This window comes from Gopherus flavomarginatus, chromosome 2 (assembly GCF_025201925.1).
Source record: "Gopherus flavomarginatus isolate rGopFla2 chromosome 2, rGopFla2.mat.asm, whole genome shotgun sequence".
Classification (NCBI taxonomy): Eukaryota; Metazoa; Chordata; order Testudines; family Testudinidae; genus Gopherus; species Gopherus flavomarginatus.
Window position 1 is genome coordinate 159,648,080 of NC_066618.1, and position 23,294 is coordinate 159,671,373.

The following is a 23,294-nucleotide window of genomic DNA, read 5'->3' on the forward strand; positions in this document are numbered from 1 at the left end:
TACAAGTTCTCTAGTCCCCATAGCTATTAGTTTTAAGAATCTCATAGGAGCAATGCCAGAATCAATTTATTAGTGTTTGTAACACACTTTGAGAGCCACAGATGAAAGGCCCTATAGAAGGGCTAAGTATTATGATTGTCTCGCATTTGAAAATTATTCAGAACAAGGATAGAGTTCAAGGATTGTAATAAATACTTGATGTACATGAACTTGTCTTCAACCCTTGCAATTATTCACCAACAACAGGATCTTACTAATCTGCACACTTTATAATCTGCACAGAGTGGCTGTCTCCTCACTTCTCAGCAAAGATTTAAAAGCCTCCAGGGCAGTGAAATTTCACTGCATGACTTCATTATTTTTACAGGGTATATTACAGTACATGGTGAAGTCTTAAAAATAAAATACAAATTTCCAAATAAGTAAAGTTCACTGCAATGCACTATGGTTGTTTTATTGTGGTTACTCCAATTCATAGAATTCAGTAATTTCCAGTGAGCCTCTTTAGTCAGTGTATAGTTCTACTGTGTATTTCAATATCACTAAACTCAGAGTTAAGTCAGAAGCCAGAGAGATTACATCACATTCAGCAACAAAAAGTCCATGTAGATCTGTGAGCTATGCTAAAAGGGACAAGAGCCAGTGGCAGATTTAACTTTGGTGCAGCGTCTGATCAAAGGGAAAATTGGTTAACAGGTAGGGTTGCCAATTTTGGTTGGACATATTCCTGGAGGTAATGAGATAATTTTTAATGAAAGAATCATCTTTAATTCCTGGAGACTTCCGGACAATCCTGGAGGGTTGGCAACTCTATTAACAGGAAACTGCCTTGTCAGCCAACTCAAGGATAATGAGAACAGGCACAGACACAAAGTTCTGCCAACAAGCCACGGGAATTCATTTAAGGTAAAGATAATTAGACACAGTACCAAGGGACAAGAGATCTTCTTAACATCCTCTACGCCTCTCCATCTAAAGTCAATACAATGTATTAGTGATAATACTACCATCCTCAAAAACACTTCTCTCTCCAAAACTACCCCTAAAAGTAATATTCCCATTTTACAAGCGGGTAACTGAGGTTGAGTGCCTTGCTAAAGACCAAAAAGTGACTAAAAACCAAGCTTAGAACTTCCTTAATCATCTTCCTATGTTCAGAGAAAGATAGTTGTGGAATCCCATTCATTTTTAGTGCATTTAACAGAGTACTGTGCAAAATAAATCAATGTATATATGCAATAACTTGCATTTTAAAGCAAGAACTTTATGTCATAGGTGCATTCTGTAAGCTACCCACACATTGCAATCTGAATAAAAGGATATTAAACGCGATATTATGCTCAAAATAAGCGGTTATCTTTAGACATGAGCAAAACCATCGTAGTAAGGAAGGAAAACTTACTCAGTTCAAAACACAGCATAAGGAACTTTTGTGTTTAGTTTTAGGAGAGATTTCCCCTCTGATGTTAAGGCCTTTCCATGATAAGTTTTAGCTGGCAGAAAGAAATCTGCTCTTAAATCACCCCAAAACAAGCTGCAAAGAATCAATGCTGACAGAAGAACCTTGATCAATTTTTGCCCGATATATATTAGAGTAGAAAGGGACATCTTAGGTCACATACTCACTTAAAGCCAGTTCTCATTTCCCAACAGCTACACTGAAACCTGCACTAAGAAACATCCCCAAAAGGCAGCATGCTATCTGAAGTGACCACTTCAAGGGGTCCCCAAGGTTTTTAGTCCAATTTTGTTAGCACTATAAACTGTGTTTAGACTACAATTTGAAAACAGGCCCAGACCTTTAAAGACCCTAATAATGTAATCAATTTTGACAGTTCTTTTGGTAGTGGCTTTTGAGTTTCACTATTTATTCTTCCAGCACTTTAGAATGATCAGATATTTATAATAATACAACTGCATAATTTCTCATACATACATACACCTCACTCCTAAGGCCACTTGGAGACAGGGGAAGAGTTTTAATACATGGCGTATTTTAAAAAGTTAACACTCACCTCCTGCTCCTGTTGAAAGATGACAACTCTACCTCCTTTGTCTCCTGTTGCTAGTAATTCTCCAGAATGGTTAAATTCTACCGTAGAAATTATATCCGCTGCATAACCAAGAATAAAAAAGCCACGAGTCAGCATTTGTTTTAAACATCTATTCAAAAAGTCAAGAAAATTATAAATAGTTAAGAAGTACAAACAGAAAATCTTTCCTGACAGCTTGACAAAGGCTCATTTTAGTCTAAATCAGTCTTAATTCTCCGAACAAAATGCTCTCAACAGGGAAAATGTCCAAAATTGTTTTCTCAGGCAGAAAAAGACTGGTAATAGTGGGGTTTGGGTTTTGTTTTGTAAAGAGGTGCAGAATAGCAAAAATATTTTAAGCTAATTATCTCAAAATCATTCCACATTCACTGAGTTAGAAAAATCATAGTTCCGGATTCAGTCATACTCACTGTTTGTTTCAGGAGTCGTTGGTCATCTATTACTAAAACTGAGAAACAGCTCTAATCTCTGGCCATGCCATATATGAAGTAGAACTGGGTTTCACGTGTTTCTGGTAACACTGATATCTGCATATATATTATGCTAATTTCACCTAGACCTCTAACACTCATTTTTAACAGTAGAACTGGACATATGCCTATTACCGATACTGATCTCAAAGTTTGTCTCTTCAGGATTGTATGTACACACTGGAAAGCTTTAGGCAGAATTGTTTTACTAGTGTGGACATGCTCAAACATCAGCATCTGAGGAATGCAAGGAAACAGAACCAGAACAACTACACTTAAGTTAAGATCTTAAGTTCAAACGGTGGTCTTTATTTAATTAAAATAAAAAAAAGCAGAGAAATTACTGTTCTCAAACTACTTCCTCATCAGATTCACATTGGGTTTTTAACTGCTAAAATTATTTACTGAAGTTTTTCTCCCCCTTTCAGAATGCTATATAAATTGGGCAAGTTTTGTAATTCTATATACTGAGTACTCATCTCTGCCAATCATCCCTTTAAGAATGGAATTTAGCCTACAATATGTAAATATACTGGTCTTGCAAGAGAGACAACGTCAAATGTCGACCATAGGGTGAAAATTAAGCCCATACCCACTAACGTATATAAATTCCTAGCACACGTACAAATACATGCATGTTTGTTTTCATCTGAGTTATATCTTTCCTCTGCAGAAATTAAAACTAAGCATAAATTATTTTGAATGTTGTGTGAGGATTCCTTTACGCTTCCTGAATCCTACACATGATATGCTATTAAATTAAAAATTCATTTAAAACATTCAGAATTTAAAATGTTTCAAGTTTAAACCTTTAAACTTACCACCCCGATCCAACTCAACCAACTGCCAAAGCATTTTCATTCTAGTTAGTTTTTAATGCACAATACACATAGTGTCACCAAGGATACAGAGAAAAAAATATCCAGCCAAAGTATGTATTTTTCCTGGTGGATTCTGGAGATGAACAAACCCAGATTATTTTCTTCAGAAGCAACAGAATAAATACATGAGAGAATCAAAACTTGCACTTCAGTGTAGAAATAAATAGATTTACCAGGTTATAAACACTTCACAATATGTACATTCTCCATTAACTAGAAGAGATATTTCAGTTTATTCCGGGAATAATATCTTAAATACACCTCTACCCCAATATAACACAAATTTGGATATAAAATGGTAAAGCAGAGCTCGGGGGGGGGGGGGGGGAAGGGGCTGCATCGCTGGTGGATCAAAGCAAGTTTGATATAACGTGGTTTCACCTATAACGCAGGGCTTGTCTACATCACAAAGTTGCAGCGCTGGTGAGGGGGTTACAGCGCTGCAACTTAGGAAGTGTACACATCTGCAGGGCATCACCAGCGCTGCAACTCCCTGTTTGCAGCGCTGGCCGTACTCCCGTTTTGTCTCGGGTGTAGAGGATCCAGCGCTGGTGATCCAGCGCTGGTAATCAAGTGTAGACACTTACCAGCGCTTTTCTTGACCTCCGTGGAATAAGCAGGTATCCCAGCATACCTGAGGAAGCCTCTCCTTCAAGCAGGTCTCTTTCCCTGCGGTTTGCAGGGGGGTCCGGGGAACGCGAGAGCAAACCGCAGGGAAGCTGGTCTCCTTCCCCAGTTTGCTCTCGCGTTCCCCGAACCCCCGTGCAAGCAGGTCTCCTTCCCTGCGGTTTGCAGGGGGGTTCGGGGAACGCGAGAGCAAACCGCGGGGAAGCTGGTCTCCTTCCCCGGTTTGCTCTCGCGTTCCCCGAACCCCCCCTGAAGCCGCCCAACAGCGCTGCAGTGTGGCCACATCTAACACCACTTGCAGCGCTGGTTGCTGTAAGTGTGGCCAATCTGCAGCGCTGGCCCTATACAGCTGTACTAATACAGCTGTAACAACCAGCGCTGCAAAATTGTAGATGTAGACATACCCGCAGTAAGATTTTTTGGCTACCGAGGACAGCGTTATATTGAGGTAGAAGTGTACACAATATTTAATTTGCACTTTCCACTTAGCATATAGAATATCAGGGTTGGAAGGGACCTCAGGAGGTCATCTAATCCAACCCCCTGCTCAAATCCAATCCCCAGACAGATTTTTGCCCCAAATCCCTAAATGGCCCCCTCAAGGACTGAACTCACAACCCTGGGTTTAGCAGGCCAATGCTCAAACCACTGAGCTATCCCTCCCCCTAAATCATGGAGCAACAGATATAAGACTTTCCAGCACAGAAAAGTACAAAATATCTTTTTTTCTTTATTTTTGCGTAATGGAGATGAACAATGCACTGCACACTTTTTGTTATAGTAGCTGTTGATCTTTTCTGCTTTCCTGTTTTATGTTTTGGAGCTCTGAGGCGCTACCTTGCATACTGAATGCTACTGAGCAAAACATTGCAAGTATCTTAACATCCAAAGATTTCTGCAGAGAGGCAGGTCAGGAATCCATGTTATGAGAACAGAAAGCAGATACCAAAAGTACCAAGCCCCTCTCATTTAAAGGAAGACAGAAAAGGTCATGTCTTTTCTCTGTGATTTTGAAGGGAGACATTTTTCAAATGTCTAAGGTGGATCGTATGCAAAAATCATTCTGATGTTATTCCAGAAAAATGGGTGGTGCCCTTTGTGGGCATTACGAAAATATCCTGTTTTCTATTTACCACAATATAAAGCAAATACAAGCACAGAGTACTGTCTCAAAATTGTGCAATGCCAAGACAGCTTAAACATGCAGGCCAAACTGAGCTGCAAAATCCCCAAATATCAAGGAAAAAGATGCAAAGTCAGACTTCTGGCATTTATGGGAGTATGTTAGACGCATAGCTCAGTTCTGCTCTGCGATATGCAGTGTTCATTGCCACATATTAGAGAACTGAAAATACAGAGACGATGACATTTCTCACTAACATGATCCTAAAGTTAAATATGTAGATATGATGTAAACTTCTTTCTAAATACACCAATATTCACACCACACGGGGGAAGGGAGGAGGAATACTATGCCCTAAATCCCTTAACAAAATACAGAAGTTTATCCTTCATAAATTGATGTTTCCTCCCTTTTAAAAGTAACAATATCCATTCATTCCTGCACACTGCTAGCTAAAATGATATTTGCCTCTCACTAATGCAGATATGACAGATTACTTTTTAAAAAAGATTTCAGAATATTTATGTAAATAAACAGTAGTATAGATGTTCAATGTACACCCTTCACAAGTTAGACTGTAAGCGGCAGAGACAGTCTTTTTATTTTGTGTTTGTACGGCACCTAGCATTCTGATCCATGACTAGGGCTCCAAGCACTACCGTAATACAAATAAATGAGTAGACGTAGGAATTCCCAAGTTCAAATCCTGACTCCCTCTGTTGTCTTGGGTGAGTAAATTTAAAAACCTCTATTATCCCATCTATAAAACAGGGAAATAAGACTTACTGCAAAGGATTGTTTTGAGGGTTAGTTAATGTAAAGCACTTGCAAGTCTGAGAAAGCTATGTGATCCAATAAGCAATATTAAAGGAAAATATTTATCAGATAAAAGCCTTGGCACCTCATTCCAAGTCAAAATGGATATTGTGTGGCTTCAGAAAACAATGAATACTAACAAATGTACAGAATGAAATATACTTTGAAAAGCATTCTGGAAAATGAGCTGCTAGTATTTTCACAGACAACTGAGCTAACCATGGTGTTGAGGAGACCATTTTGCTAATAAACTGGAATGGTACCTGCAAGTTTGAAAGGTAAAAATTGGCTTTAGAACCTGACCACAGAGGACATGGGAAAAGCTATCATAGTCCTTATTTGGCCAGGAAAAAGCATGCTTTTAAAATATTACATATTCACACTAAAATACATATTTTTGCAAGCCTGAACGTGTGTATAGGAATGATCAGAACAGCAAGTCAGGTCAATTAACGCACATTTGATGCATTTCATGACAAGTTATTTTGCAGAACTGCCGTTCCAAAAAGGGAAAGGATAAAGACCACACTTTGAAAGCCTTACAGTCGTGATATACAGCAACAGAAGACAGGAAATTCTAAGTTAGGGGATTGTAACTGAATTTTCTGAGGTTTGTTGATTCAACTATTTTCCTTGAACATAATTTGTCTGAAATACATTCAGAGAAGTTTCTTATGGTCTTTGCTCATGAAGGTAAACCAACTGCCTGTTTTTCACCACAGTTTTATGTTTTGTACACATATTTATAATTTTAAGCCTAGAAATCACCTCCTAAATGCACCCACTAGCCTGTAGGAGGTCTCCCAGTCTAAATATTACCTCTCATCTTACTTCTTGTTCCTAGTACCTTACGGGTTTGTGTGTATGTGCGAGTGTCTGATTAGTGGCCAGCAAGTTGACACAGCTCTTGTTTTGTTTACAGAATCAGCTGCATGAACCTCCACCAGTGAAAGAAGTTTCAGCACTAGCATCCCCACCCCCTCCAAGAAAAGACAGAATGCTCTTCTGAAGGTGACAAGACATTCAAACTCTGAATGCTGCATTTACTTGTGTTTTATTTTCCTAGTATCCAGAAAAGAGATATTTTAAAGAGCTTGGATCAATTTAGTTTTAAATTAAAAAAATAAAGTTCTTTATTTGCAATCACAACAGAAAATTAGCAACTCCTTTTAGTCTGTAAAACTCGTATTTAAAAAAAAAAGTAAAAATGAATCTAAGGAACCTGTCTCTTATAAGGCAAGCTTGAGCTATTCATTCTCAAAGGTCAAAACACATGGATCCTATATAAGTAATCAAAAAAAGGCTTTCCTATTATTAGCCTGAAAATAGTGCTGAGCTGCACATTTATATAAAATAAGTATTGAAAGCAAAGCAACTAATCAAGCATTTTATATCAAGTAACTCACCGTTAAGAATACTGTATTCCCATACCTTGGTCAAAGAAAGAGGCAGACATCAAAGCACTGGTGTTAGACTGGGCGGATTTAATAGTGTTTGAGAATTGACAGGGGAAGCATTTCATCTTCTGCAGTGCACTAATTCGCTTGTGTATTTTCATCTGTGTTAACACCCTTGTTCCCAAATAAAATGAATGCTAGTCTTTTCTTTCAAAAGGTAACTAGAATCCCAGTGACAATTACAAGGTAGGATTATTTTAGTCCTTCAGTGCTGCAATGGGAAACAGAGCGTCTACAGAACGTGCTGCTTTCTCTTGCCTCCTCCCTTTTGTGTATGCTATTTTCGCTACAGTCTCTAGATGGAGGCCTTGGAAACTTTCAGGGCTGCTTTCACCACTGCTCAGGAGCGTCCAAATGATAGGCAAACAGTACAGAGGAGAAAAACCTATGAGGGAGAAGCAGCAAATATACTGATGCTCTAGTAAGTCTGCATCACAACAGACTTTCAGAAATATACTGCATTCTGTATTTTACTGCAGAATGCTCCCCTCCACCCCAAAGCAACAGTGTCACAAGAGATATAATAAAAAAGAACAGCCACCTAAAACTGCACATATTTGATACACCTTAGTGAATATGGTTAACTCAGTCAATCTCCTGACAGACCTGGAGAAAGTCACAGAATGAATGCACAATCCACCTGTTTTAGGAGGCCACTTATTCTCTATATTTTATTTTATTTTTTTTAACTCCAGGTGTCTTGAGATTTCTTTGACACTAAGGTCTCATCTACGCTACCAGAGTAAGTTGACCTAAGTTACGCTACTCCAGCTACATTAGTCGATGTAGCTTAAGTCGACTTACTGCAGTGCCTACACCGTGCTGCGTCAATGGGAGACGCAGCTCACTCCTCTCACTTCAGTGGAGTACTGGAGAGTGCTCTGATCCCCAGTGAGTGTAGATAGGGCCTAAGAAGCAGTATTCTGACATTTCAAGGGACCAAGAATTTAATTACAGTGGTTTGTATCAAGAGCAAGCAAGAGGAAGACACTTTTCTGATGAAGACAAAACAGGAGAGATATTACCTAGATTCATACATGGCCCTCATTGCTATGGTAGCTGTGTACTTGTATTAGTAAATTTATTCTCATCCAACCACATTATGGTAAGGAAATACAATCACTGTTTTATAGACAGGAAAACTGAAGCACACAAAAACGAAGTGACTTGCCCACAATCCCACAGGAATTGAAGCCAATTCTCCTGAATCCCAGTCCAGTGCATTGACCACAAGGTTGCTTACTCAACCTTACATATGGGAAGTCATCAAACTTCATATCAGCAGAGTTGAGAAAAGAAGTTATTTTCCTAAAAAGTCTTCCCCACCCCAACTCTTTTATATCTACTTTGATCTGTTACAGTAGTTTTACTCTGCAACAGACACCCCCTGCCCCACATGGATTATAATGCAAATTTAAGTTTAAAAACTGTTAATAACCTTATTCACATCTCCTGAATTAGGATATTAAGTTAATACAGTAAAAAAGCTCTAACAGGATTATTAGGGGCCCTTATCAAAGATAGTTATGCTAAACTACAGCTCTTGTACTGGAATGATGTTTAGAAAAAAACTGCTTATTCACTAAATTATTTTCAATTCCTTATTCACATGAAATGTAATACAGGAAGAATAATCTAATTCCACTATTAATACGCTTAGTGCTTTGTAAATATAACTGCAAAATAAGGGATGCAGTCAATTTAGGTACATAGTTAGGCTTGTAATATATTTACAATAGGTTTTCAGAGTTCTGTTCAAATAAAGCTGGGCAGACAATTGCAATGCATACATCTGAATAAATAAATAAATTTAAAAAAATCTAATAGAGGCAATTCCTAAACTACAATAGCACAAGACTCCCTGCAGGTATATTTTTATAAACTAGAATTGTCTGCTGTGACAGGGTCAGGACAGATGGTTACAGGAGAGTGATAAGTAGGTCCCCTTTCCCTGGGAAAGGTAACAGGGAAGGTTCCAGAACAATTAGGAACTTTCTGGAAACAATTAAGGCAGACAGGCTGATTAGAACACCTGCAGCCAATCAAGAAGCTGCTAAAATCAATTAAGGCAGGCTAATCAGGGCACCTGGGTTTAAAAAAGGAGCTCACTTCAGTTTGTGGTGCACATGAGAAGAGCTGGGAGTGAGAGGGTGTGCTGCTGGAGGACTGAGGAGTACAAGCGTTAACAGAAGTTAGGAGGAAAGTCATGTGGTGAGGATACAGAAGGTGTTGGGAGGAGGCCATGGGGAAGTAGCCCAGGGAATTGTAGCTGTCGTGTAGCTGCTCCAGAAGGCACTCTAGGCAGCTGCAGTCCACAGGGCCCTGGGCTGGAACCCGGGGTAGAAGGTGGGCCCGGGTTCCCTCCAAAACCTCCCAACTCCTGATCCAACACAGGAAGATCTCTGAGGCTACCAAAATCCGACAATAAGCCCAGTACCCACCAAGGTAGAGGAGGAACTTTGTCACACTGCCTAATCCTGGAGCAGAAGTGAAAAGCAGGTTTGATAGATTTCTAACTGATAAAGGTCTTTTAGCAAAGGACAGTCAAACGTACATCACCAGGTTGGTCCCTTGCAGCAGTTGTCATGGAGAGGATAAATGGAGGACTCTTCCAGGGCACCTAAACTTCCTGCTCATTCGTCCCACCATAGTTTAAGTAGAGTTCTCCCAAATCTAAAAAGGAAACAAAAGTGACCTGATCTATCTTGCTTATTAATGTGGCATCGGATTGTCAGTTACTTTTATTGCTTTCTTTTTTAAATCAGGCAGGAAGTATCTATTTAATTTCTACACTAGATATATAAAAAGCCATTATATCTGAAAAGAGGCAAATCTAGAGCAAGTGAGAAAAATCCTCTACATCCAACTTAGGACCTTTTTTTATTTACTGAGGAAGGGACTCCTCAGCTTAGAGATCATCTTTTCCTTCTTTCTTCTCCATACTCTATTTTCTACCTATTTTTCCTCCTTCCAAAAGGGATAAAAAATTACTACTGGGGCCAGAACTTTCTATAGTCAGGTCCACGATACTGACAACAGAAGGGACTAAACAGAATAATCAAGTAACAGCTTGAAGGTCTGTTATTTGTATGAACAGAGAAACTGTCATAATTAATTAAAACAGGATGAAATCCTGTCACCATTCAAGTCAATAGCAAAACTCTCCCATCATCTTCTCTAGAGCTAGGATTTCTCCTCAAAGGTTCATCTACAATACACTGTTTTATAGTGGCAGTACCATATGCTACAGAAGAAGAGGCCAAAATATTGGTAGTGCAGAGACATGAAATAACGTACCCATAGTGAAGTTTTTCCTCTAACCATTATCATACAGGCTTATTCCAAAGTGGGAGAGATTATACCCTCATAAAAATGTTGTCATTACCCATACAAATACCTAATTCTTTTATTAATCTTACTATGCCTCAAGTTATATCTTGAGACAGTGAACTTGAGAGGTTATATAGTATTTAAAATTGCATTTCCTTTCAATTTAGATTTGTTACCTTTCAGTTTAACTGAAGATAGCCTTATTCTTGTTACACGGGAAAACAGCCACATGCCAATTCTGTATACTACCATCATGCTTCCTCTTGTTTGTGTCTTCAACACTAAATGGGGTCAGTCTATCTCATCTCCTCTCTTCTCATGTCTATAGTCAATTTCACTGCCTGTTTCTGCTATAATCTCTCTGAGGCAGGGTTACCAGAACTCAAACACAATATTCCATGGAAAGGCATACCACTGAATTATATCATAGCATAATAATATTTTTAGTATTAGTTTCTTTATACAGCTTAACATTTTGCTTATTTATTTTTTGATACCCTCTGCAGAAATTTACATTGAGTTGTCTGGCCCTCTCCACCTCCGTCCCTCACCCTGAGTAGCTAATTAATATTAGAACCCAGCAACAAATGCATCATCTCACAAATTTCAACAATAAATTTCATCAGTCACTGTGGTGCCCAAATAACTAACTTTGTTAGGCCCCTCTGAAGTTCCCCACAGTCGTCTTTGGTCATAGCTAACCTAGACTATTTTGTTTCCTCTAACCTTTATCACATCACTATTCACCTTTTTCCAGTTCACCTGAGCTACAGAACTTTGACTATAGGACTACTGGGATTAGATATACACGTTGTATATCACTTTAAAGATGAAACACCAAATTTATGTGCAGTGTTCTTCACTAACCCCAGCTGGGTGGGATATATTAGACTTTAAAATCTCATCATTCGGATTATAGTCTTGCTTTTAGTAGGCTGGATGCTCAGACCTTTTTGAAAAAGTCAAGCACCTTAAAAGCATCACAATTTGGACACACAAAAATGGAAGCACCTAAAATATTAGTCCCTTTTGAAAACACTGGCCCTCCATTTTTTCTTAGCATTATTATATAGCTGGTATCTCAAGAACAGCTGAAAACAAACCAGTACTTTATGTCAATCCATCTTGGAATCACAGCTTTAGAATAGTATAAAACGCTAATCTTCACCTTCAGTGGCTCATAAGATTTTGACAACTAAAACTATGTGGGAACCACAGTGGAGGAATTAAAACAAGATGGGTATCAGGGAGCTATATTAAGGCCCAATATCATGCAACTTGCCAGGACTAGTTGCACCTTTGACTCATTACAAATATTTTCATGACTTGTAAACACTGACAAATTTTGGTCCTGAACCCAGTGAGTTGAAAGCAAAAAATTCAATCCCTACTACCACATGAAAGCCAGGCTTTTTTTTTTTTTTTTTTTTTTTTGTGCTTGCCAGGGACAACCATGTTACTACCAATCAGAAGTATCATCTATAGGAGAATGCCACCCAGTGTGCCAACCCAAATGAAAGACTGTGAATCAACCCAGATACACTACACAGCTGCGCAAAGTATCATTAAAGAAATAAACCAAGCCAATGATCTTAAACAAGTATCTTAAAAAGCCCTACAGGATTGCGGCTGGAGGTTCCTGGTAACTGACCCTGAAGCATTGCCTTATCTAACAGAATGCAGTCTGCTTTGTGTCTGGCGTCCTGTAAGCCTTCCAATAGCTATCCCAGATAAGTAGCTGCAAGCTCTAACTTTTTATAGTAGTGAGTGGGAATATATATGATCTTCATTCTGAAAAGCTGCCGTTAGCTCGCTACATTTCCCATCACTGACAAATCTTCTCCACTTTACTTTTAGAGATCTAACAAAAATTAAAACTATTTTGGGGTCAAGAAGAAAACTAATCTTCACTATGAGGAGAAATTCTAATGTAGTTTTAAAACATAAGCTTTTCTAGGTAAACATGAAGATAGAGACAATGATCTGCAGGTCTCCTAGCTAAATCCAGAGCAATCAAACAAGGCTCCTTTCCTTTTATATCAAGGGGGGAAAAGGTATGTATGAAAAGATGTTTTGATGATTGATGCAATATGTTCAGACTCCACTGTGGGAAGATAGGACATACTGGAAGCTTAAAAATATAACACATCTAATTGCTAACAGATAAAACACCCCCAAAAGCAAGATGGTGCAATGAAAAAATAGTCTCTCAGTATTTGTAGCCCACGAAAGCTTATGCTCAGATAAATTTCTTAGTCTCTAAGGTGCCACAAGTACTCCTGTTCTTTTTTCAGTATTTGCAGAAAATCATGTCAAAATTAACCAAGTGTGTGTGTGGAGGCGAGGGGGGGTCAGTGCTAACGAGGCCAATTCAATTAGGATGGATGTGGCCCATTCCCAACAGTTGGCTACCCCTCTGAAAACTGAAAGGATAGGCACTGAATTTGGGACATTAGAAGGAATGGCTGGAACACAGATTCAAACAATAATGGGTGGAAAGGAAACCTACAAATCTGTACGGCAGCATGAGTACCTTTCTACCAAAAGACAGGACTCAAGACTGCCCCAATATCAAACTGATAATGTCTAGTCATGAAGTTACCTGAAACATTTTCAATGGAGGGAGCATCATCAGCATTAACATTGCTTACGGAGAAAAGATTGCAACCACTGCTGACTCTGTTTCCCTCTTCACAGAAGCCAACTGTCCATGGAATATGCATACAGTCTGCAATGAACCCTTCCAAAGTAAAGGACATCCAGATGTTTAGGCAAGAATCTATTCCATGGAGGAAGCATAAAGAAAGCTCATTTCCTTTTTTCTAGTAACAATGAAATTACACTAGACTTTGGCATATGGTGCGTGTATTAGAGGCAGGACAGCGAAAGCCAAAACATCAGGTTTAGAATGGTCCTTTGAAGCAAGAAACCAAGCAAATGAGTTACTCCTCAAAAGAAGTTAGTGTATACCTGTTCATAGCATCTTGCCCTGGTCTGTAAATTTCACCCTAGATTCTCTTACTGCGAAGCTGCATGAATACCTGCTTGTTGACACGCAGGATGTGCTTAGGTCCATGATATTCTTTAACTAGAGTACAAGGTCCACTGTAGAAAGACAGCCATGTCAGGATTCAGGTGAAGGTGAGAAACAAAGGGCCTGGGCCAGAAGAATTAACAATGATGTGCAAGTCAAAAAGATAAATGTCTAGTAAGAAAAGGAGCTAAGATCATGCTTAGGGATGGTTGAATAAACATATCCCTGAGACCTTACAGCTATTTTGCTCTGAAGGAGTAATGTGTTTGAAATTGGAATCTCACTGTAGGCAACTAGTTGAGGGATCTTCCATACTTTGGCCTGAAAATTGGACAGTAGAGAACTCGGTCCATGAGACAATGCAAGCAAGTAAGAGTTCCTAGAAGAGATTTCAGTAAGAAACAGCTTGGAAGGGGTTAAAATACTGAAAACTCCATTAGTTCAGATTAATTAGTCTAATGAGCTGACTATATTTTAATGCACTGATTTAATTCCACAAGCTGAATTTGTGAGACTCTAAGAAGATACTGTGTATTGAATCTGTAGTTCTAGTTTACAACTGTAATAGAACATTTACTGTTATCGGCAGAGGTTATATATTTTAACATAATATGAACTTTGGGCAAGCTTTGCTTATAAAACATGCTTGGCAGGCAGAACATGTTACCTAGTCTACAGTAGTAAGACAATCATGGCAGCTAACAGAATGCCTTTATTTCACCAGTCCAAAACAGTTTTTGCACAAGATTTTAGAACCACTTTGGTCTGTCCAAGTGTGTATATACTCTGCAAGCCAATCAGTCAGTTTACACAAGTGGAGCAATCTGCTCATGTTTCTAAGGAATCTGAGCAAAGAATTGCAGTATTCCAAAATATTTTTGGAGCTATTTGTTGTTTATGCACCTTCCCAGGGACCTTAAATACTAATTCTGGGATTTCTAGGTTTTATGGACTACTGATATGCCAGTCCAGACTATGGATTGACAATGGTCTTCCAAAAGAGAATAAAGAAGTGTTATTTACCTCTTCACATAACACAAGAACTAGGGTCACTCAATTAAATTAATAGGTGGCAGGTTTAAACAAACAAAAGGAAGTATTTCTTCACACACTCTAGAGTCAACCTGAGGAACTCATGACTAGGCAATGTTGTGAAGGCTAAAACTACAAACTGAACTCAAAAGGGAATCAGATAAACTTATTCTCCATTAACCTATCCTCCTCAATGGCTATTAGCTAAGATGTTCAGGGATGCAACCTCATGCTTTGGGTATCCCTAAACTTTGACTGCCAGATGCTGAGACTAGACTATAGGGGATGGATCACTTGATAATTGCCCTGTTTCGTTTATCCCTTTGAAGCACCTGGCATTGGCCACTGACAGGGCCACTAGCCAATACTGGGCTAGACGGACCATTGGTTTGACCCAATATGGCCGTTCTTATAAAATGGAAACAGAAAATTCAAAGGGCTGATGAGGATACCATCTCAGCTGCTTGTGTCCAGTCTATAACTTTACTATGAATAAATAAATCACTCTCAATCATATTCCTTTACAGTAACTCAGCGAACCATCTGGACTGAGAAAAGTCCAAGAAACCCATTCTCTTTTGATCATATTCCTGTGCCAGCCACAACAGCGGGACTACCAAAGCATCTGTCAGATCACGGATATACAGGAGCTCTATAGAAAAGGCAGTCTGTAAACAACTGCGCTGCAGGTCCTGTATTATAAGGTGTAGCTACAGACAAACTGCAATGGCGAACGCAAGTATGCAGAGTAGTACAGAACGGTACCCTGTAAAACTCTATGGAGAAGCTGACTGCCCGCAAGATTGACACTCTCCTGGCAAAGTGGACTTTCACTCCAAGATGAGTCAGATAAATAAAACAGCAGATCTCATCCTTAGGTAGTTATTACATATTCTGTTCTACCTAGTTTTGCGTATGATATCTCAGAAAATTTTGTGGATAACTGAAATGTCCCGGTTATTCACTTCAGCTCCCCATCCCCCAAAAAAGTTTTTTAAAGCTCCAAGATGTTTGTTCAAGATATTGCTATGCCAAGTAGAATTTTCTCTTGTTTACCAGAAACAAACAATCCACTGGAACAAGTGATCACCATGGAGAATCATATTTGGAGTAAAGCAAAGAGATGAACGACTAAGGGAGTGGTTACTACCAGCTAACACATTTTTAAAGATATTAACTCTGTCTTCTCCACTACTTGCTAAGTGTGGTTAAAAATCAAGATAGCTATCACTTTTAAAGAACACTTTGTTCTCTGGTCTCAGCAAGTCCTTTGACAGGACGTCCTTCAAACCAATTTTTTCCCCACTGATTTGCCCACTTTCACCATCATTACTTTACATGGAGATCACAGGATTGAAGAGTATGCATATGAATAACCCGTCCTGAACGAAGGGCAAATATGTCACCATGGAAGCCAGAACTTGGCAATACTGCCATGCCAAGATTCATTTTTCTTCTACTTGGGCCAAAATCTTGACCTGCATTTGCACAAGCTTGATCCCTGATAAAGACACACTAGTTATCTTGGCGTACTTTGAAGTCTTCCACAATACGGAACTCTCAGGAAAGGCACTCCTGGTAGGAGATGGGACAATTGTGCTCCTCCAAACTCTCCTGAACTGTATCACTGACCAAGCTTTCAAGCGCTGAAGCATTTAGGGATGAAGATACAAGTAGATCTAGCAAAAAGGCGGCGTAACTAAAACCATCATTATCTTCAAAAAGATCTAACGGACAATTCTAAACTCAAAAGAAACAGTGCCTTCCTATAAGCTTCAGGAACATCAGCTGAGAGCAGAATGGGAGTAAAGTGGCATCATGAGGTCTGTAGAGGCTAGGAACTCTTGGAGTTCACCGAGCATAGATAATGGTTGAGATTTTCAAACACATCTCTGACATTCAGGCACAATGCTTCCATTAAGCCTAAATTCCACGGACTGTTTGGAAAAAAAATAGCAACCAATGTGTTCAGTAGTGTTCACGTCAAAAATGAACACAGGATATAAGCTATCTTGGGTCAGAGACTATGAGATACTAAATGGAGAGGCCTGGACAAACCAGGAAACCTGTTGGAAGGATTAATTCTGAACTACAATTTTGTGTTTTCTTAAGTGTCTCAAAAGCATCTGTAGAAACTCGTTTATTCATTTCAAATCCAAGATTAGGTAAAAATCCTCCTCCTATTTGAGGCTACAAAACAGAGGCAACTTCCTGTGAGACCCCTTGCAATAGCTCAGTGGTTTGAGCATCGGCCTGCTAAAACCAGGGTTGTGAGTTCAATCTTTGAAGGGACCACTGGGGGATCTGGGGCAGAAATCTGTCTGGAGATTGGACCTGCTTTCAGCCGGGGGTTGGACTAGATGACCTCCTGAGGTCCCTTCCAACCCTGATATTCTATAATAATAGTAGCTGATGACAGAAAATTGTGTACACACACAGAGTTTGGCATTCCGAGCTGGATTTTCTCTTCTTTCTAATGATTTTGTATTGTAATTATGTATTTCATTATCGTGGAAAAGATCACATAAAACAGAGGAATCAAAAGTGGGAAAATTTAGTTATACTTTCACTGATGTTTGAAGCAACTTCACAAAAAGATTAAAATATTGTTAAGAAATGTCACTGTATACCCTGGAAGTTTCAGCCATCCCACTGCTACTTCACTGTTTACGTGCAAATATTTTGCATTTATATAGAGTCCTTAATACACTAAGTATTTAATACAAATATCATAAAATGGATTACAGAGCACTAATCCTAAAAGTAAACAGAAAAACAGTTACAACAAGATTTAGAAAGACTGAATCACCATGATGGGAGGAACAGCATTCCCAACACATGGGACAACACAACTGAAAGTGTGACACCCAACCACAGACAGTCAGTGGGGATAAAGAGACCAGGATTAGAAAAGCATAGAAAATGGGCATGGGACAGGCAGGAAGTATAGACAAACTCGAGAGAGATGACAAACTTTTAATCTCTGGAAGGCAGTTATAATTTAGATTAAGAAACTGATAGGTAACAAGTAACAGTCTTTGTTTACTGGTGGTGCGTAGGAGAAAGAATATAAAAATCCCTCCCTCTCTCATTCCCATCCCTGATTCTACCCCTCACCCCTCTTTTTAGTGCAGTGATTTTGTAACTGAGGGTTACTACTAACTGTCTTATTACTGAAAACACTTTTCTCCTCCTCTCCGTCTTCTTAGGTTTCATGCACGATTTTCTCTGGGTTCTACACTCAGCAGCTTAAACAAACCAACCCAGCACCTGTGACAGCAACACCGTCTAGAAACAGGACGTCCTACTTTCAGTTTACACAATGGGAGTCTTTCCAGAACAATCTTTTAAACTGAGGTCTGTCCTGCCTGCGATAAGAGGGCATTGAAGATCACCTAGCTCTTTTCTGGGTAAGAGTAGAAAAATCGTCACAGTATTCCCAGGCCAAAATGTCCACTTTTCCTACTGTTAAACATGTTGTGAGAACCAGCCGGTTGCAGCCCACCTATAGATGCCAATTCTGCAATTGTGCTGCACACACACATATATGAAACACTTCTGTATAAATTCTAATTTTCATCTCAATTACACTGTTTAGTTTTATACCGCTGACCCTGCTAGTGTAGCCAGGCTATTAGGCAAAGCCAGATACATGATCCAGGCAAAAAGATTACGCTGCTTTCTCTGGCTTTGAATGAATCTGGAAGTGTGTATACACAGGGAAAAATATTCCAGAAGGACTTTCACGACCCCATGGAGTTCAAAATCTTTAGTCCCATTAAGTTAAGAATTTTTCTGTTTTCCTATTGATTTTGAAAGCATGCCAGTCCTGTTTGGAGCAGCAGTACTTTCACAACAGCGTCAGTGTTTTTCTGTTTTATTGAAAGAACCTGTTATGAGGTGCCAGTGTCCCAAAATAGCCTCTTTGCTAGATTCTTAAAGAGCAGTGTTACACATCTGAATGGAACTGCATGATAATTCTGCTGAAATTCACTCATCATTCCTACTAAGCTTGTTACTCAAGGGTGAAGAGAAGCCAATCTCTTGCTGTTGTGGTATGTACTTTTTAAACAAACTACCACAATCTCTATAACAAGCCAGGCCTTAACCCAAAGTTAATACATGGGTCACCACTCCCCCAAATAGAACTAAGGGAGGTGTTTTAGGGAAACAAGTACAAGTGAGCTACTCTTAGGTTTTGACTACACACAAGCATCACCATTGTAACTATCTAAGGCCTTGGCTACACTGGCGTTTTACAGCACTGCAACTTTCTTGCTCAGGGGTGTGAAAAAAAAAAAAAACACACACAATCCTAAGCGCTGCAAGATACAGTGCTGTAAAGCGCCAGTGTAAACAGTGCCGTAGTGCTGGAAGCGCAGCTCCCAGCGCTGCAAGCTAATCCCCATGAGGAGGTGGAGTACGTGCAGCGCTGGGAGCTCTCTCCCAGCGCTGGCGCTGCGACCACACTCACACGCGGCAGCGCTTTGAAGTTTCGAGAGTAGCCAAGCCCTCAGTATAGGTAAAGGAGTAAAATCCCCCTAGTGAGGAAGTAGTTACACTAATATGAAAGGGCTTCTACTGGTATAGTCTATTCCCATGCAGAAAGGGGAATAAACTATGCCAATATAAAACACCTTTTTATTGATATAACCGCAACAGGAGTTTTTATCAGCATAGCTATTCCAGTTTAAAAAAGAAAGCCACACCCCTAACTGAAATAAACGTTATCAGTTCAAGAACTGTAACTCAGGCCTATAAGCTACATGCATTTTATTTTTCCTTATTTCCTTACCTCACTCATTCTCTTCCCATTTCCCCCTCCATTTTCTTCTCTTTCCTCTAGCTTTTGTTTATTCTTTTGATGGAAAATAATTTCCCCTAACTCATAACAGAGGCACCCCTACCTCCTGTATGGGAATACCTTGTCTCATCCACCCTTTCTCCTTCAGTCTGCAGAGACCACAATCCTTAGACAGCTTGACTCTGTTGGCCAAGAGACAGGTAGAACACAAAGGAACTGAGGCAAACACTTTGGGGGAGCTACCAAAGACAGCATGGTAAGCAGCACTTATGTCAATCAGTACTCATGGAGCTAATGAACCCTCCTGAATTGAGCACTGATGCAATGTGCTTAGTGACCTACAACAAACAAATGCAAAGGCAGTGTCAGATCTGCAAGGTATACAGGCTAGAAGACAGATAATGGGAGACCCCAAATATGACAGCAAATGGACATAAAACAACTTTCAGTGGGTGTTAGAGTGTCTCAGGATCTCGGACCTCAACAAATAATGGATCTTCAGGAGGAATATGAATGGGGAGGGTGGGCATAACAAACTGGGATTGGGAGATACTTCCACACAGAGGGCAACATAGAAAGTTCTTGTACTTAAAGTACTGCACAGGATCTTTTCAGGGGGAATAAGGCAAAGCACCACATTTATTGGTAATACATGTATTAATTAACACTGCATCATATGCATATGATATTACACTGTACACACACACATTCCATCTTGTTGTTACCAATTAGTTGCTCCCCTTAACTTCACTGGCCAGGTGAGCTAGATGGGGGAGAGGTGGAGTCAGGCATCTGCTGATCCAGATCGATGCTCCGATGCTGACAAGACAAAACGCGAGGTCCTCTGCAAGACAACTTACATTTATAGCAGCTTCCCTCTTATGCAAATCTGTACCAGATTCAAAATCTGTCTGTGTCCATTGGTCCTTTGTGCTGCTTCCTTCTGGGTGTTGTCCCAATGCTGTTCAAAGAAGGTGTTTTCAAAAGAAGGTGCTTGCTTCTAACCCCGAGGCCGTCAATATGTCTCATATTGACAAGTTTTATTGTCCTTGGGTCTGGCTTCCATCCCCTCTCCAACTGTTGCTTCTGTCTGGAGGTGCTTGCCTTCCACACCTTGCTCATTCACACCTCTTTCATTCAACTCAGCAATTGATTGTGGAGATGGAGGGAGATCTTGTTCTACTGCTAGCAAAAAGACATTTTTCCTCTATCTTATTCTATTCTTAGGGGCTATAACAGTATACCAAGGTTCAGTGCAAAGTTTCTACAAGAGGCTTTGATACAACGTTTCATGAAAATAGAGGTCACGTGGGTAGACCCAATACAAGAGTTGTATGAAGAGACAATGTAAAGTTACGTGAAAATTATCAGAAATTTATCTACAAAGTTTAAGAGGCTGTGGACAGGGCAAAGAGGGGGGGAGAGAAGGTTGTGGAGGCTGGTACCCTTGGTAGACTGGAGAAAAGGCATTTTAGAAAGACAACTGACCTGCTTTAAAAAAAAAAAATCATTGCTTGCCTGGCCAAGGGGAAATAACGGAACCTGTTTTATACAAGCAGATTTACTAGTCTGACATTTGTTTTAAAAAAATTGTGGTTAACTTCTGAGAGCTTGGGTAGCTCACCTGCCATTGATGCTATACCTCTCACTTCAATGTTCTATTTTTATTTATTTGTTTTTAAAAAATAGAGTTGTGCCATTCCATTTCAGCCTCTCCTCAGACTTCCTAAATGATATTTGGCCAGTAAAAGCTCTTCAGTACAGATCTGTGATCCACCTTGCACAGGGTGCTGGCAGGAAGGCATCTGCTTTCCCAGCTGAAGCAGCACAAAGAGCAATCTACAAAAGGGCGCAGAAGGCCTAAGAATATGGTAAAGAGCACAAGCTAGGGTTGACAGTAATACCATAGTTGAAACTATCTGCAGACTTTTTAGAAGCAAAAATAGGAACAATAAAAGCTTAGAGAACTTGAAAATGACTAGTACCATAAAAGGAAAGTACATATCATGATAAGTTTATCTGTAATTCAAAGCTATGACCTATTATTCATGCGCAGTTTGGAGATAACATAAATCAGAGAATTAAACTCAAAACAATATTATTCATTGGTCTCATAACCTCATGAGAACAGCAATTCCTGTCAAGCCTCAGGTCTGCAGAGGAAAATTAACAGCTACAGCGTCGCAAACCCCCATCCCCTCCCATTGAAGTGACACGACAATACCACTCCAAGCCATCTAGATTCTGGTTGTGTGCAGGGCTATTTGCTCCTTCGAGCAGTTTTACTGGGCTTGTAGCCCGTCAAGAGGCACAAACTCTGCCCAACACGGGGAACAGAGGCCGCCCAGGTCCACAAAGGAATGCTCAAAAGGAGACAAATAATCAAGTGCCTATACTGATGTAGATTTAAAAGTGAATAACCTAGCTCTTCTATAGTGCTCTCCAGGAGTACACCTGGAAGCACTTTACAGAAGAAAGTCAGTGTCAGTATTATCCCCATTTTACATATGGGGAACTGAGACACAGAGAGGTAAAGCAATATGCTCAAGGTTACCCAGCAGGCTAGTGGCAGAGCTGTGAACAGAACCCAGGCCTACTAAGTCCCAGTCCAATGCTCTATCCACTAGCCAACCCTCCCTTTCCCTGTCCCGGCAGAGTATTTCCCTTAACAGCTACAAATATTGAACTGACCAATGTTTAATGGCAAAGCAAGTTCAACATTACTAACCTTTAAGCAGCAGGAAGAGTGGGGTACTTGGAAGATTGTCAGTTGACTACAGAGAAACGGTTCTCAAACTGTGGTTCGGGACCCCAAAGTGGGTTGTGACCCCGTTTTAATGGGGTCACCAGGGCTAGCGTTAAACTTGCTGGGGTCCAGGGTCGAAGCACAAGCCCCACCACTGAGGACCGAAGCATGAGATCTTCAGTCCTGGGTGGCTGGGCTCAAGTTACAGGCCCCCCCTCCAACCCAGGGCTGAAGTCCTTGGGCTTCAGCTTTGGCCAGCTCACCCGCCTGGGGCAGTGGGGTTCAGGCTTTAGCCCTCCGGCTTGGGTGGGCTCAGGCTTCAATCCCCCTCCTGGGGTCACGTGGTAATTTTTGTTGTCAGACAGGGGTCGCGGTGCAATGAAGTTTGAGAACCGCTGCTATAGAGCATTTTGCTTCTGGTGGTGCCAGTTCAAATCCAAGTTAGCAGCTAAACACTGAACATCAACATGGGATAGCTGCTTGGTGTTCCACATGAATTAAGTTTTGTGATCTCAGCCCAGTAACCAAATGTCCAAGTATCCATCAAACCCAAAACAAAAATCTACCATCTATTTCCTCCCACTGTTAGCAATCAGGCGAGAAGCGAAGGATTGAGCTGGCCATGGAGACAACCACCCTCTTAGCACAAGACACAGTCTCCCCAGGGTTGAGACCCAGTGATGCTGAGCAGTGCGGGGGAAGTTTGCTACTGCTTGCCCACAGACTAGGGGTGAAGAGAGACGATTTATGTCACCCACAAAGGCAAAAATGTGGGTATGAAAACCCTTCTCATGTCATGGAAAACTTTGAGAAGCCTAATGCAAAATAGCAATTTCTTGTTTCATAATTATATGCCAAGCATTTACATAAGACTTAATTTGAGACCACTGAGCACAGAAGTTATAAAATTAGGCATTTTC

The 23,294-nt window shown here is 40.1% G+C and overlaps 1 protein-coding gene across 2 annotated transcripts in view; it reads right to left on the bottom strand.

Moving 5' to 3' along the window:
• The window catches only part of PPP2R2A (protein phosphatase 2 regulatory subunit Balpha), a 70,724-nt gene that overhangs the window by 22,788 nt on the left and 24,642 nt on the right, over nt 1-23,294 (bottom strand). Inside the window, exons 2-3 of one of the 2 annotated variants that reach the window (XM_050940097.1) lie at nt 9,988-10,101; nt 2,016-2,113 (exon numbers count right to left, since the gene is read on the bottom strand). In XM_050940097.1, coding sequence (XP_050796054.1) covers nt 2,016-2,113; nt 9,988-10,015 — 126 coding nt within the window. In that variant the 5' untranslated portion in view covers nt 10,016-10,101. The remainder of the gene's footprint in view (nt 1-2,015; nt 2,114-9,987; nt 10,102-23,294) is intronic. The other variant, XM_050940096.1, reaches the window with a different exon arrangement.